At 47.0% G+C, this 18253-nt stretch overlaps 1 protein-coding gene across 1 annotated transcript; it reads right to left on the bottom strand.

Annotated features, from left to right (window-relative positions):
• Positions 1 to 13: 13 nt before the first annotated feature.
• On the bottom strand, positions 14 to 16187 carry LOC106595307 (TIMELESS-interacting protein). The gene is made up of 8 exons (XM_045708101.1): positions 16076 to 16187; positions 12984 to 13098; positions 12603 to 12696; positions 9872 to 9947; positions 9589 to 9711; positions 5506 to 5569; positions 1753 to 2076; positions 14 to 1481 (listed from the first exon to the last, which is right to left on the bottom strand). Exons 2-8 carry the CDS (start codon positions 13075 to 13077, stop codon positions 496 to 498), a joined length of 1761 nt encoding a protein of 586 aa, XP_045564057.1. The 5' UTR covers positions 13078 to 13098; positions 16076 to 16187; the 3' UTR covers positions 14 to 495.
• Between the last annotated feature and the right edge of the window lie 2066 nt (positions 16188 to 18253).

The raw sequence follows: 18253 nt of genomic DNA, 5'->3' as shown, positions 1-18253 counted from the left end.
TGTCCACAAGGCGTCAGGTAAATACATTCACATTTTATTTATTTAGGACAGGAAAAAAGGCTAGAATTGATGACAAGAGGTTTTAATAAAAGCATGAATACAAGACACAGTGATCTGAACAAGAGAGACTCCTACAGGTTATAATACACAAGACTAGTGGAGAGAGGACATTGTCCTGTCTGCCAATCAGTCTATTATAGAAAGCAACTTATTTTATTTTTCTACGGCTTGTCGTGTGTTTTCTACGGCGTTGTGAAGAGCAACAAGGAAAGGAAACAGGACATGAGCTCTACAACAGAATGTTTGGCCCGTATGGCAACATTTATTAAAGAGTAAAAATGGTTGACAACACATGACCATGTTTTAGATTTGTTTAAACTTCATTGAGAAAACATCCTCAGATGAGTTGTCAGTCCTAGAGGACAGCGTCCCATAGTGCTGGGTCAGTGTGTATAGGGGCTGGCTACTGCTCCCTCACACACCAGGGAGTCAGCTTCAGCAGGGGAAGCTGTGTTTAGAGCTCTGTCCGGTCTGGCCCTTGTCCTCTGGGTCTCCCTGGTCCGGGTCTTCATCCTGCTGCTGCTGCTGGCTGGGGAAGGGGTGTGAGGAGGACCTGGTCGAGGGTCCGTCTGCTGACTGGCTGGAGGCCATCTCCTGGGGCTGGGAGGTAGAGGGTCCGTCTGCTGACTGGCTGGAGGCCATCTCCTGGGGCTGGGAGGTAGAGGGTCTGTCTGCTGACTGGCTGGAGGCCATCTCCTGGGGCTGGGAGGTAGAGGGTCTGTCTGCTGACTGGCTGGAGGCCATCTCCTGGGGCTGGGAGGTAGAGGGTCCGTCTGCTGACTGGCTGGAGGCCATCTCCTGGGGCTGGGAGGTAGAGGGTCCGTCTGCTGACTGGCTGGAGGCCATCTCCTGGGGCTGGGAGGTAGAGGGTCTGTCTGCTGACTGGCTGGAGGTCATCTCCTGGGGCTGGGAGGTAGAGGGTCCGTCTGCTGACTGGCTGGAGGCCATCTCCTGGGGCTGGGAGGTAGAGGGTCCGTCTGCTGACTGGCTGGAGGCCATCTCCTGGGGCTGGGAGGTAGAGGGTCCGTCTGCTGACTGGCTGGAGGCCATCTCCTGGGGCTGGGAGGTAGAGGGTCCGTCTGCTGACTGGCTGGAGGCCATCTCCTGGGGCTGGGAGGTAGAGGGTCCGTCTGCTGACTGGCTGGAGGCCATCTCCTGGGGCTGGGAGGTAGAGGGTCCGTCTGCTGACTGGCTGGAGGCCATCTCCTGGGGCTGGGAGGTAGAGGGTCCGTCTGCTGACTGGCTGGAGGCCATCTCCTGGGGCTGGGAGGTAGAGGGTCCGTCTGCTGACTGGCTGGAGGCCATCTCCTGGGGCTGGGAGGTAGAGGGTCCGTCTGCTGACTGGCTGGAGGCCATCTCCTGGGGCTGGGAGGTAGAGGGTCCGTCTGCTGACTGGCTGGAGGTAACCTCCTGGGAGCCATCTGAGAGAGGGAGGGAGAAACTTTATTGTCCTCCATCAAGGCTAAAATGGAAATGTATGTATTGGATTGTCAACAATGCAGCACATGAAGTCAGTCAGTGTGATTGAGAGGGTCAGCCTGAACAAGCCAGGCTCAGTGCATCACTGATCTACAAAACCATCTTGCATCCCAAATAGATTAGTGATTGTGCCTTGATCAGGCCGATCCTCACCAACAAGCTCAATGTCAGGTAGTTTAGATGTTTTGCACTGAGTGTGACGTAGTGTCTGACCTGTGTGTTGCTGCATGCGGGCCAGTCTCCGCTCTAAGGCAAGCCGTTTGTTGAGTTCTATACGTCTCTGCTGTTCCTCTGTCAGGGAGGGGGCTGGGGTGGAGTGGACCGGGCCAGCCTGGGAGGAAGGGAACAGGGAGGGAGCAGCGGCTGGGGTGGAGTGGACCGGGCCAGCCTGGGAGGAAGGGAACAGGGAGGGAGCAGCGGCTGGGGTAGAGGGGACCAGTCCTGAGGGGTCTTCAGCGAAACCCCCATCTCCAAACGGGTCTGGGTCGTCATGGTTGACGACACGTCCGTCTCTCGACACCGCGGCGTCGTCCTCACCTAGATCAATGGAGATTGGTCAATTAGAATACTGAAAGCCAAATCTCATTTTGTAAAATCAGTTTATGACTGCTAGAAACCAATACCAATCTACTACTACATCATATCTACCTCTAGACACTACTATTGATCTGGGACTGTGTCATATCTACCTCTAGACACTACTATTGATCTGGGACTGTGTCATATCTACCTCTAGACACTACTATTGATCTGGGACTGTGTCATATCTACCTCTAGACACTACTACTATTGATCTGGGACTGTGTCCTATCTACCTCTAGACACTACTATTGATCTGGGACTGTGTCATATCTACCTCTAGACACTACTATTGATCTGGGACTGTGTCATATCTACCTCTAGACACTACTATTGATCTGGGACTGTGTCATATCTACCTCTAGACACTACTACTATTGATCTGGGACTGTGTCATATCTACCTCTAGACACTACTACTATTGATCTGGGACTGTGTCATATCTACCTCTAGACACTACTACTATTGATCTGGGACTGTGTCATATCTACCTCTAGACACTACTACTATTGATCTGGGACTGTGTCATATCTACCTCTAGACACTACTATTGATCTGGGACTGTGTCATATCTACCTCTAGACACTACTACTATTGATCTGGGACTGTGTCATATCTACCTCTAGACACTACTATTGATCTGGGACTGTGTCATATCTACCTCTAGACACTACTACTATTGATCTGGGACTGTGTCATATCTACCTCTAGACACTACTATTGATCTGGGACTGTGTCATATCTACCTCTAGACACTACTACTATTGATCTGGGACTGTGTCCTATCTACCTCTAGACACTACTATTGATCTGGGACTGTGTCATATCTACCTCTAGACACTACTATTGATCTGGGACTGTGTCATATCTACCTCTAGACACTACTATTGATCTGGGACTGTGTCATATCTACCTCTAGACACTACTACTATTGATCTGGGACTGTGTCCTATCTACCTCTAGACACTACTACTATTGATCTGGGACTGTGTCATATCTACCTCTAGACACTACTACTATTGATCTGGGACTGTGTCATATCTACCTCTAGACACTACTATTGATCTGGGACTGTGTCATATCTACCTCTAGACACTACTACTATTGATCTGGGACTGTATCATATCTACCTCTAGACACTACTACTATTGATCTGGGACTGTGTCATATCTACCTCTCGACATTACTACTATTGATCTGGGACTGTGTCCTATCTACCTCTAGACACTACTACTATTGATCTGGGACTGTGTCATATCTACCTCTAGACACTACTACTATTGATCTGGGACTGTGTCATATCTACCTCTAGACACTACTATTGATCTGGGACTGTGTCATATCTACCTCTAGACACTACTACTATTGATCTGGGACTGTGTCATATCTACCTCTAGACACTACTATTGATCTGGGACTGTGTCATATCTACCTCTAGACATTACTACTATTGATCTGGGACTGTATCATATCTACCTCTAGACACTACTACTATTGATCTGGGACTGTGTCATATCTACCTCTAGACACTACTATTGATCTGGGACTGTGTCATATCTACCTCTTGACACTACTATTGATCTGGGACTGTATCATATCTACCTCTAGACACTATTACTATTGATCTGGGACTGTGTCATATCTACCTCTAGACACTACTATTGATCTGGGACTGTGTCATATCTACCTCTAGACACTACTACTATTGATCTGGGACTGTGTCATATCTACCTCTAGACAATACTATTGATCTGGGACTGTGTCATATCTACCTCTAGACACTACTATTGATCTGGGACTGTATCATATCTACCTCTAGACACTACTATTGATCTGGGACTGTGTCATATCTACCTCTAGACATTACTACTATTGATCTGGGACTGTGTCATATCTACCTCTAGACACTATTACTACTATTGATCTGGGACTGTGTCATATCTACCTCTAGACACTACTACTATTGATCTGGGACTGTGTCATATCTACCTCTCGACATTACTACTATTGATCTGGGACTGTGTCATATCTACCTCTAGACACTATTACTACTATTGATCTGGGACTGTGTCATATCTACCTCTAGACACTATTACTACTATTGATCTGGGACTGTGTCATATCTACCTCTCGACACTACTACTACTATTGATCTGGGACTGTATCATATCTACCTCTAGACACTACTACTATTGATCTGGGACTGTATCATATCTACCTCTAGACACTACTATTGATCTGGGACTGTATCATATCTACCTCTCGACATTACTACTATTGATCTGGGACTGTGTCATATCTACCTCTAGACACTACTACTATTGATCTGGGACTGTGTCATATCTACCTCTAGACACTACTACTATTGATCTGGGACTGTGTCATATCTACCTCTAGACAATACTATTGATCTGGGACTGTATCATATCTACCTCTCGACATTACTACTATTGATCTGGGACTGTATCATATCTACCTCTCGACATTACTACTATTGATCTGGGACTGTGTCATATCTACCTCTAGACACTACTACTACTATTGATCTGGGACTGTGTCATATCTACCTCTTGACACTACTATTGATCTGGGACTGTATCATATCTACCTCTAGACACTACAACTATTGATCTGGGACTGTGTCATATCTACCTCTAGACAATACTATTGATCTGGGACTGTGTCATATCTACCTCTAGACACTACTATTGATCTGGGACTGTATCATATCTACCTCTCGACATTACTACTATTGATCTGGGACTGTGTCATATCTACCTCTAGACACTATTACTACTATTGATCTGGGACTGTGTCATATCTACCTCTAGACACTACTACTACTATTGATCTGGGACTGTGTCATATCTACCTCTAGACACTACTATTGATCTGGGACTGTATCATATCTACCTCTCGACATTACTACTATTGATCTGGGACTGTGTCATATCTACCTCTAGACAATACTATTGATCTGGGACTCTATCATATCTACCTCTCGACATTACTACTATTGATCTGGGACTGTATCATATCTACCTCTCGACATTACTACTATTGATCTGGGACTGTGTCATATCTACCTCTAGACACTACTACTATTGATCTGGGACTGTGTCATATCTACCTCTAGACAATACTATTGATCTGGGACTGTGTCATATCTACCTCTCGACATTACTACTATTGATCTGGGACTGTATGTGTTAAGCGTCTCAGAGTAGGAGTTCTGATCTAGGATCAGGTCCTCCTGTACGTATAATCTTATTCATTGTTGTGTACAAGGCTAAACTGATCCTAAAATCAGCACTCCCACTCTGAGTCACTTGATACATACTGAATCCTTTCTAATACTAAATGTAGTTAGTGATGTTGTCCTCTCACCGGCGTCTCCTATGAAGTCTTCATGTATTAACGGCATGTCCAACCGTATTCTCTTGAGACAGGTCTGAGAAATAAAACATTCACATCATCATCCTTACTACTTCTACTGACACCACCACGCTTCAGGATGTTGGTTATAACAACAAGGGCCTGCCAGTCTGACCTGGATGTTGGTTATAACAACAAGGGCCTGCCAGTCTGACCTGGATGTTGGTTATAACAACAAGGGCCTGTCAGTCTGACCTGGATGTTGGTTATAACAACAAGGGCCTGCCAGTCTGACCTGGATGTTGGTTATAACAACAAGGGCCTGTCAGTCTGACCTGGATGTTGGTTATAACAACAAGGGTGTGTCAGTCTGACCTGGATGTTGGTTATAACAACAAGGGCGTGTCAGTCTGACCTGGATGTTGGTTATAACAACAAGGGCCTGTCAGTCTGACCTGGATGTTGGTTATAACAACAAGGGCCTGCCAGTCTGACCTGGATGTTGGTTATAACAACAAGGGCCTGTCAGTCTGACCTGGATGTTGGTTATAACAACAAGGGCCTGCCAGTCTGACCTGGATGTTGGTTATAACAACAAGGGCCTGTCAGTCTGACCTGGATGTTGGTTATAACAACAAGGGTGTGTCAGTCTGACCTGGATGTTGGTTATAACAACAAGGGCCTGTCAGTCTGACCTGGATGTTGGTTATAACAACAAGGGCCTGTCAGTCTGACCTGGATGTTGGTTATAACAACAAGGGCCTGTCAGTCTGACCTGGATGTTGGTTATAACAACAAGGGCCTGTCAGTCTGACCTGGATGTTGGTTATAACAACAAGGGCCTGTCAGTCTGACCTGGATGTTGGTTATAACAACAAGGGTGTGTCAGTCTGACCTGGATGTTGGTTATAACAACAAGGGCCTGTCAGTCTGACCTGGATGTTGGTTATAACAACAAGGGTGTGTCAGTCTGACCTGGATGTTGGTTATAACAACAAGGGCCTGTCAGTGTGACCTGGATGTTGGTTATAACAACAAGGGCCTGTCAGTCTGACCTGGATGTTGGTTATAACAACAAGGGCCTGTCAGTCTGACCTGGATGTTGGTTATAACAACAAGGGCCTGTCAGTCTGACCTGGATGTTGGTTATAACAACAAGGGCCTGTCAGTCTGACCTGGATGTTGGTTATAACAACAAGGGCCTGTCAGTCTGACCTGGATGTTGGTTATAACAACAAGGGCCTGTCAGTCTGACCTGGATGTTGGTTATAACAACAAGGGTGTGTCAGTCTGACCTGGATGTTGGTTATAACAACAAGGGCCTGTCAGTCTGACCTGGATGTTGGTTATAACAACAAGGCTGTGTCAGTCTGACCTGGATGTTGGTTATAACAACAAGGGCCTGTCAGTCTGACCTGGATGTTGGTTATAACAACAAGGGCCTGTCAGTCTGACCTGGATGTTGGTTATAACAACAAGGGTGTGTCAGTCTGACCTGGATGTTGGTTATAACAACAAGGGCCTGTCAGTCTGACCTGGATGTTGGTTATAACAACAAGGGTGTGTCAGTCTGACCTGGATGTTGGTTATAACAACAAGGGCCTGTCAGTCTGACCTGGATGTTGGTTATAACAACAAGGGCCTGTCAGTCTGACCTGGATGTTGGTTATAACAACAAGGGTGTGTCAGTCTGACCTGGATGTTGGTTATAACAACAAGGGCCTGTCAGTCTGACCTGGATGTTGGTTATAACAACAAGGGTGTGTCAGTCTGACCTGGATGTTGGTTATAACAACAAGGGCCTGTCAGTCTGACCTGGATGTTGGTTATAACAACAAGGGCCTGTCAGTCTGACCTGGATGTTGGTTATAACAACAAGGGCCTGTCAGTCTGACCTGGATGTTGGTTATAACAACAAGGGCCTGTCAGTCTGACCTGGATGTTGGTTATAACAACAAGGGCCTGTCAGTCTGACCTGGATGTTGGTTATAACAACAAGGGCTTGTCAGTCTGACCTGGATGTTGGTTATAACAACAAGGGCCTGTCAGTCTGACCTGGATGTTGGTTATAACAACAAGGGCCTGTCAGTCTGACCTGGATGTTGGTTATAACAACAAGGGCCTGTCAGTCTGACCTGGATGTTGGTTATAACAACAAGGGTGTGTCAGTCTGACCTGGATGTTGGTTATAACAACAAGGGCCTGTCAGTCTGACCTGGATGTTGGTTATAACAACAAGGGCCTGTCAGTCTGACCTGGATGTTGGTTATAACAACAAGGGCCTGTCAGTGTGACCTGGATGTTGGTTATAACAACAAGGGCCTGTCAGTCTGACCTGGATGTTGGTTATAACAACAAGGGCCTGTCAGTCTGACCTGGATGTTGGTTATAACAACAAGGGCCTGTCAGTCTGACCTGGATGTTGGTTATAACAACAAGGGCCTGTCAGTCTGACCTGGATGTTGGTTATAACAACAAGGGTGTGTCAGTCTGACCTGGATGTTGGTTATAACAACAAGGGTGTGTCAGTCTGACCTGGATGTTGGTTATAACAACAAGGGCCTGTCAGTCTGACCTGGATGTTGGTTATAACAACAAGGGTGTGTCAGTCTGACCTGGATGTTGGTTATAACAACAAGGGCCTGTCAGTCTGACCTGGATGTTGGTTATAACAACAAGGGTGTGTCAGTCTGACCTGGATGTTGGTTATAACAACAAGGGTGTGTCAGTCTGACCTGGATGTTGGTTATAACAACAAGGGCCTGTCAGTCTGACCTGGATGTTGGTTATAACAACAAGGGTGTGTCAGTCTGACCTGGATGTTGGTTATAACAACAAGGGCCTGTCAGTCTGACCTGGATGTTGGTTATAACAACAAGGGTGTGTCAGTCTGACCTGGATGTTGGTTATAACAACAAGGGCCTGTCAGTCTGACCTGGATGTTGGTTATAACAACAAGGGCCTGTCAGTCTGACCTGGATGTTGGTTATAACAACAAGGGCCTGTCAGTGTGACCTGGATGTTGGTTATAACAACAAGGGCCTGTCAGTCTGACCTGGATGTTGGTTATAACAACAAGGGCTTGTCAGTCTGACCTGGATGTTGGTTATAACAACAAGGGCTTGTCAGTCTGACCTGGATGTTGGTTATAACAACAAGGGCCTGTCAGTCTGACCTGGATGTTGGTTATAACAACAAGGGCCTGTCAGTCTGACCTGGATGTTGGTTATAACAACAAGGGTGTGTCAGTCTGACCTGGATGTTGGTTATAACAACAAGGGCCTGTCAGTCTGACCTGGATGTTGGTTATAACAACAAGGGCCTGTCAGTCTGACCTGGATGTTGGTTATAACAACAAGGGCCTGTCAGTGTGACCTGGATGTTGGTTATAACAACAAGGGCCTGTCAGTGTGACCTGGATGTTGGTTATAACAACAAGGGCCTGTCAGTCTGACCTGGATGTTGGTTATAACAACAAGGGCCTGTCAGTCTGACCTGGATGTTGGTTATAACAACAAGGGCCTGTCAGTGTGACCTGGATGTTGGTTATAACAACAAGGGCCTGTCAGTGTGACCTGGATGTTGGTTATAACAACAAGGGCCTGTCAGTCTGACCTGGATGTTGGTTATAACAACAAGGGCCTGTCAGTCTGACCTGGATGTTGGTTATAACAACAAGGGCCTGTCAGTGTGACCTGGATGTTGGTTATAACAACAAGGGTGTGTCAGTCTGACCTGGATGTTGGTTATAACAACAAGGGCCTGTCAGTCTGACCTGGATGTTGGTTATAACAACAAGGGCCTGTCAGTCTGACCTGGATGTTGGTTATAACAACAAGGGCCTGTCAGTCTGACCTGGATGTTGGTTATAACAACAAGGGCCTGTCAGTCTGACCTGGATGTTGGTTATAACAACAAGGGCCTGTCAGTCTGACCTGGATGTTGGTTATAACAACAAGGGCCTGTCAGTCTGACCTGGATGTTGGTTATAACAACAAGGGCCTGTCAGTCTGACCTGGATGTTGGTTATAACAACAAGGGCCTGTCAGTCTGACCTGGATGTTGGTTATAACAACAAGGGCCTGTCAGTCTGACCTGGACTTCTTTCTTGCCGCCTAGCGTCTCCAGTTTGTCTATGAAGTCTTCAAACTGTAGTTTGGGGTACAGCCTGTGAGCCCAGTTCTCCATCCTCTGCATCAGCACCCGTAAGTCCTCAGCCTGGTGGAAAACACACATACAACACACCCTTTAGCTGCTGTGGGAGTCAACTGGGTAACCTTTCGGCAATCATCGATGCCTTTCACTTTGAGTAAAAAAACAGAGAAAACAGACCATCTGCCCAACAGACACAATACTTGAATCTGCTGTTAGCCTTTACCTCATGTCCTTTGCCTTTGAAATGAACGTTGTCAAACAGGGTGCGAAGAGCCGGAAGTCCTCTTTCTGATGTCAGCCTGGAGTAAAACATGTTAACAAAAACACCAGCTATTGAACTTCAAACATCAAACAGCTCTGCAATGTTGCTGCAAAGACAAAGAGAATCAACAATGACTTGATCATCAAAAGCATTGTTTTTTAAAGTCCTTTGATTGTTACAGAACAGGGACAATATGCCAAAACCCTACAAAACCGGACATTGATTTTCATGGTCGGGTATAAATGAGCGTTTGGATTAGGAAAGTTCTCTCTCTCTCATGACCTGTAAAAGCTATAATGTTAAATAAAATTATATTTGAACTTACTTTACCAGTTGTCTGTGTGGTTGGTCCTTTTGCAGGTAGGAATGTGGAGACAGTGAGTATGTTTACATGCACACTAACAATTCCATATTAAACTGATTATGTCAGAAGGTCGAGTATGGCACTAGTCATGTAAACACCTTACTCTGCTTACCTTAAATCAGCGTAAGGTCAAAGTAAGCATACGCCGATAAAAACACCTGCTTTTCTGAGCAATCTTTCAAATTATTAGGACGTGTAAACACCTTAATCGGCGTTCCAGTGGTGTATTTGATCTGCACCTGTGCTGGGCACCAGCCGAGAGCCTCCCTCTTTAGTGAAGTGAGTTCAGAACAACTGAATATATGGGTTTTAGAAATAGTTCTCACATACAAACTTTATAACATGTTTGCTGTGGTAGAATGTTAATTTAGACTGGTGATGTTCTGCATTTATCAGAGAGACATCAGGTAGCCTTTTCAGATGTCTCCATGGAAACAGAGTTATTATTATTAGGGAAATCCTTGTTCTTACAAAACATGTAAACGTTTTTAAATCGAACCATTATATTTGACTAGCCATAATAAAATCACATTATTGTGTGCATGTAAGCGTACTCAATGTGTCCACAGGAAAGTAGAATTACACAACTGTTCAAATCGCTGGTTGTGCTTCATATTTCTATCACCTGATGCTCGATGATGATACATGCAGGAGACGCATGCACACTAGCCCAGCCTGTTTACATGGTTCTGTCGCATGCACACTAGCCCGGCCTGTTTACATGGTTCTGCTGCATGCACACTAGCCCAGCCTGTTTACATGGTTCTGCTGCATGCACACTAGCCCAGCCTGTTTACATGGTTCTGTCGCATGCACACTAGCCCGGCCTGTTTACATGGTTCTGCTGCATGCACACTAGCCCAGCCTGTTTACATGGTTCTGCTGCATGCACACTAGCCCAGCCTGTTTACATGGTTCTGCTGCATGCACACTAGCCCAGCCTGTTTACATGGTTCTGTCGCATGCACACTAGCCCGGCCTGTTTACATGGTTCTGCTGCATGCACACTAGCCCAGCCTGTTTACATGGTTCTGTCGCATGCACACTAGCCCAGCCTGTTTACATGGTTCTGCTGCATGCACACTAGCCCAGCCTGTTTACATGGTTCTGCTGCATGCACACTAGCCCAGCCTGTTTACATGGTTCTGCTGCATGCACACTAGCCCAGCCTGTTTACATGGTTCTGTCGCATGCACACTAGCCCAGCCTGTTTACATGGTTCTGCTGCATGCACACTAGCCCAGCCTGTTTACATGGTTCTGCTGCATGCACACTAGCCCAGCCTGTTTACATGGTTCTGCTGCATGCACACTAGCCCAGCCTGTTTACATGGTTCTGTTGCATGCACACTAGCCCAGCCTGTTTACATGGTTCTGTCGCATGCACACTAGCCCAGCCTGTTTACATGGTTCTGCTGCATGCACACTAGCCCAGCCTGTTTACATGGTTCTGCTGCATGCACACTAGCCCAGCCTGTTTACATGGTTCTGCTGCATGCACACTAGCCCAGCCTGTTTACATGGTTCTGTCGCATGCACACTAGCCCAGCCTGTTTACATGGTTCTGTCGCATGCACACTAGCCCAGCCTGTTTACATGGTTCTGCTGCATGCACACTAGCCCAGCCTGTTTACATGGTTCTGTCGCATGCACACTAGCCCAGCCTGTTTACATGGTTCTGTCGCATGCACACTAGCCCGGCCTGTTTACATGGTTCTGCTGCATGCACACTAGCCCAGCCTGTTTACATGGTTCTGTCGCATGCACACTAGCCCAGCCTGTTTACATGGTTCTGTCGCATGCACACTAGCCCAGCCTGTTTACATGGTTCTGCTGCATGCACACTAGCCCAGCCTGTTTACATGGTTCTGCTGCATGCACACTAGCCCAGCCTGTTTACATGGTTCTGCTGCATGCACACTAGCCCAGCCTGTTTACATGGTTCTGCTGCATGCACACTAGCCCAGCCTGTTTACATGGTTCTGCTGCATGCACACTAGCCCAGCCTGTTTACATGGTTCTGCTGCATGCACACTAGCCCAGCCTGTTTACATGGTTCTGCTGCATGCACACTAGCCCAGCCTGTTTACATGGTTCTGCTACATGCTTTACGTGATAGAAATCTGAACACACTACCAGCGCTTTGAAAAGTTGATGTAATTATACTTTCCTGTGAAATATATTGTCTCACAGTTCTACCATCAAAAGGACCAGCCACAAGGACAACCGGTAAAGTACACGACAATATTATTTTATTCAACATTCTGGCTTGTAGAGGTTCCTGATCCAAACGCTCATTTATACCCGTCTCCAGGCTAATACACAGTACCTCTGAGAGTCCAGTTTAGGCTGTGGTCTCTTCACGCCTCTCCTCTTGGCAGCAGGGACTTCGGCCAACTTGGAGATCTCTCCGCCCTCCTCCCCTGAACAACATCAACAGCCATCAATGGAAAGTATATCTACCCATTATATTGTCCGTGATGTCAGTAAGCAGGAAGTCTCCCAGCGGTGTATATAATAATAATAATGATGTCATATCGGTCTACCTGTAGGACCACAGGTTTGTGTTGGGTATTGTGTGTGTAGTCTGGTCCCTGATCTGTTTGTGCTCATAATAAGCATGACAGCAACCATGGCAGTCGGCAAAATAGCACAAGCATATCTGGAACCAGGCTAGGTACTGGTGAGCTATAGTTGTCATTGTCCTCACCTGTAAAAGGATCTCCTCCCTCTCCTGGTGAGAAGGGAGGTGGGAGAGGAGGAAAGGTCTCCTCATCTATGTTGTCATAGTCAGGATCTACCATGGTTCATTTATCACTGGGCTCCTGCAAGGAAGAAGAGGGGGATTACATTTCACCTTGTATTATGTTCACGAGTACAGTGAAATGCCTTTCTTGCCAACTCCTTTCCCAACAATGCAGTAATCACTATATAGCACTACATACAAAAACACACAAGAAATAAGACGGGAAAGTAAGTAAGCCATATATACAGCTACCATAACTTCACCTAGCTCTCGGCCTCCCCCCTACAGTCGTCGGCCATTCTGCCTCCCCCCCTACAGTCGTCGGCCATTCTGCCTCCCCCCCTACAGTCGTCGGCCATTCTGCCTCCCCCCCTACAGTCGTCGGCCATTCTGCTTCCCCCCCTACAGTCGTCGGCCATTCTGCCTCCCCCCTACAGTCGTCGGCCATTCTGCCTCCCCCTACAGTCGTCGGCCATTCTGCCTCCCCCCTCCAGTCGTCGGGCATTCTGCCTCCCCCCTCCAGTCGTCGGGCATTCTGCCTCCCCCTACAGTCGTCGGGCATTCTGCCTCCCCCTACAGTCGTCGGGCATTCTGCCTCCCCCCACAGTCATCGGCCATTCTGCCTCCCCCCTCCAGTCGTCGGGCATTCTGCCTCCCCCCTCCAGTCGTCTGCCATTCTGCCTCCCCCCTCCAGTCGTCTGCCATTCTGCCTCCCCCCTCCAGTCGTCTGCCATTCTGCCTCCCCCCTACAGTCGTCGGGCATTCTGCCTCCCCCTACAGTCGTCGGGCATTCTGCCTCCCCCCCTACAGTCGTCGGGCATTCTGCCTCCCCCCTACAGTCGTCGGGCATTCTGCCTCCCCCCTACAGTCGTCGGTCATTCTGCCTCCCCCTACAGTCGTCGGGCATTCTGCCTCCCCCCTCCAGTCGTCGGGCATTCTGCCTCCCCTACAGTCGTCGGGCATTCTGCCTCCCCCTACAGTCGTCGGGCATTCTGCCTCCCCCCACAGTCATCGGCCATTCTGCCTCCCCCCTCCAGTCGTCGGGCATTCTGCCTCCCCCCCTCCAGTCGTCTGCCATTCTGCCTCCCCCCTCCAGTCGTCTGCCATTCTGCCTCCCCCCCTCCAGTCGTCTGCCATTCTGCCTCCCCCCTACAGTCGTCGGGCATTCTGCCTCCCCCTACAGTCGTCGGGCATTCTGCCTCCCCCCTACAGTCGTCGGGCATTCTGCCTCCCCCCTACAGTCGTCGGGCATTCTGCCTCCCCCCTACAGTCGTCGGTCATTCTGCCTCCCCCTACAGTCGTCGGGCATTCTGCCTCCCCCCTACAGTCGTCGGCCATTCTGCCTCCCCCCTACAGTCGTCGGGCATTCTGCCTCCCCCCTTACAGTCGTCGGGCATTCTGCCTCCCCCTACAGTCGTCGGGCATTCTGCCTCCCCCCTACAGTCGTCTGGCATTCTGCCTCCCCCCTACAGTCGTCGGCCATTCTGCCTCCCCCCTACAGTCGTCGGCCATTTTGCCTCCCCCCTTGTACCTGTGGACAGGAGTCCTCCTTAGGACAAGCTGGCTAAGTTAGCACACTGTGTCGCCCCCGCCTCCTGTGGACAAGCTGGCTAAGCTAGCACACTGTGTCCTTGGCTGCCGCCTGCCCTCGCCGTCTTTAACAGAACTGCAGAAAACAGTGGCCGACGGGCAGGGACGAAGGACACTGTCTAACGGTGTGTACTATCTATAACTAGATAGTACATCTATAGCTAGATAGTATAGCTAGATAGTACATCTATAGCTAGATAGTACACCTATAGCTAGATAGTACAGCTAGATAGTACATATATAGCTTGATAGTACAGCTAGATAGTACATCTATAGCTAGATAGTACACCTATAGCTAGATAGTACAGCTAGATAGTACATATATAGCTAGATAGTACAGCTAGATAGTACATCTATAGCTAGATAGTACATCTATAGCTAGATAGTACAGCTAGATAGTACATCTATAGCTAGATAGTACAGCTAGATAGTACATCTATAGCTAGATAGTACATCTATAGCTAGATAGTACATCTATAGCTAGATAGTACATCTATAGCTAGATAGTACATCTATAGCTAGATGTTAGACACCGCTTCCTTCTGTGGGGTTTATCGGTATCCAACGTTATGGTGTATTACAGCCAGCCACTGCCTACCGGAGTAATAGCTTAAAAATGGACCAATGGAAGTATAAAGAGGGGTTCCTGCAACAGTTTTAAAAACCTACTGTAGCAGTTTAACAGCTATGTGTGCCTCTATCCGACTAAAGTACACTTCCTGAGGTACACAGGTGTTAGAGCATGGTATATGGCTAGTTAGCACAGGTTGTTGCCTCGTCTTCCAGAAACAAGCGCTGTAACATGGAGAAATGGCTGTGTGGGAACACTAACCAGAACAGGGCACGTATCCATTTAAATTTGACAAATATTTCTCGCTGATATGAAAGATAAGGTCCTTATTCTTCCAAAACAGCGACGCGTGTTAATGTACAGACTGAGTGTTCGGATCTTAAAACTCCCCCCTGTAGAAAACGCCTTCGTCCAATGATTTATGTGTAATGTATTGGAGTCATGATCCAGGACTAAGAGACATTTGTACTGCTTACAGCCAGTGTCATTCTGAGTTACTAGCTAACGTTAGCTAATAACTTACCGACTGGTTGGCTCACATTCTATGGCCTAACTTAGCCAAGTTAGCTAACATAACTAGCTAGGCGCAATATTAGCTACACAAATCAAAGCGTGAGGAGTCAACGTTTACAACACAGATAAACAACGTCGTAACCCGAATAAAAAGCCAGGCTTCTAGATTGATTGGCTAACTAACTTTTCCAGCTTTCATGAGTACTGTAGTTAGCGTAGTAGCTCGTTACCGCGCTATGTTAGCTAGCTAGTTGTTGTTGGTTGCGGGAAACTGATAGATTCAACAAATTAAGCGACATCCCATCAATGTGATGTGGGAAATACATCTTAAGACAGTGTCGTCGTTAGTATGTGGAGGAGAACTATGTCTGGGGCACTTTACCTGGCAAATGAACAGTTGCTATTCCAGTGGCTACTGTATTATTATTGTTCGTCCACTTTTGTCTTCTGCCGGTTTTTTGCAAATGCACCAATCAACTGTTTGGTTCCGCGTACCAAGAGCCAATCATGTGTCGTCAAACTATCTGTTGGTGTTGGGAATAGAAAAGGGGGTTTGGTTACACTGCCCTCTTCTATATGTCTGGAATGTCATGTAAGTGACTATGTAATGGCAAAAATATATATATTTCCACCTTATTAGACATAGCTACAAAAAGTAACTGCTTTTAACAAACTGTTGGCCTATTCTAACTGTTTTGTTTCAATCACAGCACAGATTTTACCTAGTGGCCTGCCACCTGAGAGAAATGCGACCATTCGCACAATCAACCTGAAATCTCATAAGAAATTATGTGGGTTTTTTTGTCTTGGAGTAGCGTTGTACTATGCTATTATATTCAATTCTGTTACTTAGAATACTAATTACGGAGAGGCTGCATTTTCCCGAATTCTCTGGATCCCTCTTCCCAATAGCAACAAATCTGAGCTTCTGCCACATGTGCAGAATTATCTACATTACACACATACTCTGCTCTACAGAGAATTACAGGCTACTCTGACGAATGGTGTTGTTTAATAAAGTCAGATTAATACATGGTCAAAGGTTACCACGTCTCTCCGTTGTATTCAAAAGTAACAGTATCTGGTGTGGCCACCAGCTGCATTAAGTACTGCAGTGCATCTCCTCCTCATGGACTGCACCAGATTTGCCAGTTCTTGCTGTGAGATGTTACCCCACCAAGGCACCTGCAAGTTCCCAGACATTTCTGGGGGGAGTGGCCCTAGACCTCACCCTCCGATCAAACAGGTCCCAGACGTGCTCAATGGGATTGAGATCTGGGCTTTTCGCTGGCCATGGCAGAACACTGACATTACTGTTTTGCAGGAAATCATGCACACAACAAGCAGTATGGCTGGTGGCATTGTCATGCTGGAGGGTCATGTCAGGATGAGCCTGCAGGAAGGTTACCACATGAGGAAGGAGGATGTCTTCCCTGTAACGCACAGCATTGAGATTGCCTGCAATGACAACAAGCTCTGTCCGATGATGCTGTGACACACCGCCCCAGACCATGACGGACCCTCCACCTGCAAATCGATCCCGCTCCAGAGTACAGGCCTCGGTGTAACGCTCATTCCTTCGACGATAAACGCAAATCCGACCATCACCCCTGGTGAGACAAAACCGCGACTCACCAGTGAAGAGTGCTGTCTTAGGCGTCTCACAGTACGGACATTGCAATTTATTGCCCTGGCCACATCTGCAGTCCTCATGCGTCCTTGCAGCATGCCTAAGGCACGTTCACGCACATTTATTTATTTCACCTTTATTTAACCAAGTAGGCAAGTTGAGAACAAGTTATCATTTACAATTGCGACCTGGCCAAGATAAAGCAAAGCAGTTCGACACATACAACAACACAGAGTTGCACATGGAGTAAAACAAACATACAGTCAATAATACAGTAGAAAAATAAGTCTATATACAATGTGAGCAAATGAGGTGAGATAAGGGAGGTAAAGGCAAAAAAGCCCATGGTGGCAAAGTAAATACAATATAGCAAGTAAAACACTGGAATGGTAGATTTGTAGTGGAAGAAAGTGCAAAGTAGAAATATAAATAATGGGGTGCAAAGGAGCAAAATAAATAAATACAGTATGGGAAGAGGTAGTTGTTTGGGCTAAATTATAGATGGGCTATGTACAGGTGCAGTAATCTGTGAGCTGCTCTGACAGCTGGTGCTTAAAGCTAGTGAGGGAGATAAGTGTTTCCAGTTTCAGAGATTTTTGTAGTTCGTTCCAGTCATTGGCAGCAGAGAACTGGAAGGAGAGACATTAGCAGGGATCCTGGGCATCTTTCTTTTGGTGTTTTTCAGAGTCAGTAGAAAGGCCTCTTTAGAAAGGCCTCTTTAGTGTCGTAAGTGTCGTAAGTTTCCTTAATTGCCTACCATCTGTAAGCTGTTAGTGTCTTAACGACCATTCTACAGGTGCATGTTCATTCATTGTTTATGGTTCATTGATTCATTTTTTTTGAGTTTACATACCTGAGAGAAGCCTACCAATTTTACCTGACAGAATTGTGTCACTTGCTCTTGCTTTCCATGCCTTGTTATTTTCTCAT

The sequence above is a fragment of the Salmo salar genome, chromosome ssa26 (assembly GCF_905237065.1).
Source record: "Salmo salar chromosome ssa26, Ssal_v3.1, whole genome shotgun sequence".
In the NCBI taxonomy this organism is placed as follows: Eukaryota; Metazoa; Chordata; class Actinopteri; order Salmoniformes; family Salmonidae; genus Salmo; species Salmo salar.
This window is presented reverse-complemented; position numbering and strand designations above follow the sequence as displayed.

Excerpts from the sequence above, each read along its gene's own strand:
- LOC106595307 (XM_045708101.1), bottom strand. The coding sequence starts at position 13,077 with ATGGTAGATCCTGACTATGACAACATAGATGAGGAGACCTTTCCTCCT. Across the intron at positions 12,697-12,983 it reads GGGAGGAGATCCTTTTACAG|GGGAGGAGGGCGGAGAGATC; the intron begins GTGAGGACAATG and ends GATGTTGTTCAG. Across the intron at positions 9,948-12,602 it reads CCTAAACTGGACTCTCAGAG|GCTGACATCAGAAAGAGGAC; the intron begins GTACTGTGTATT and ends GTTTTACTCCAG.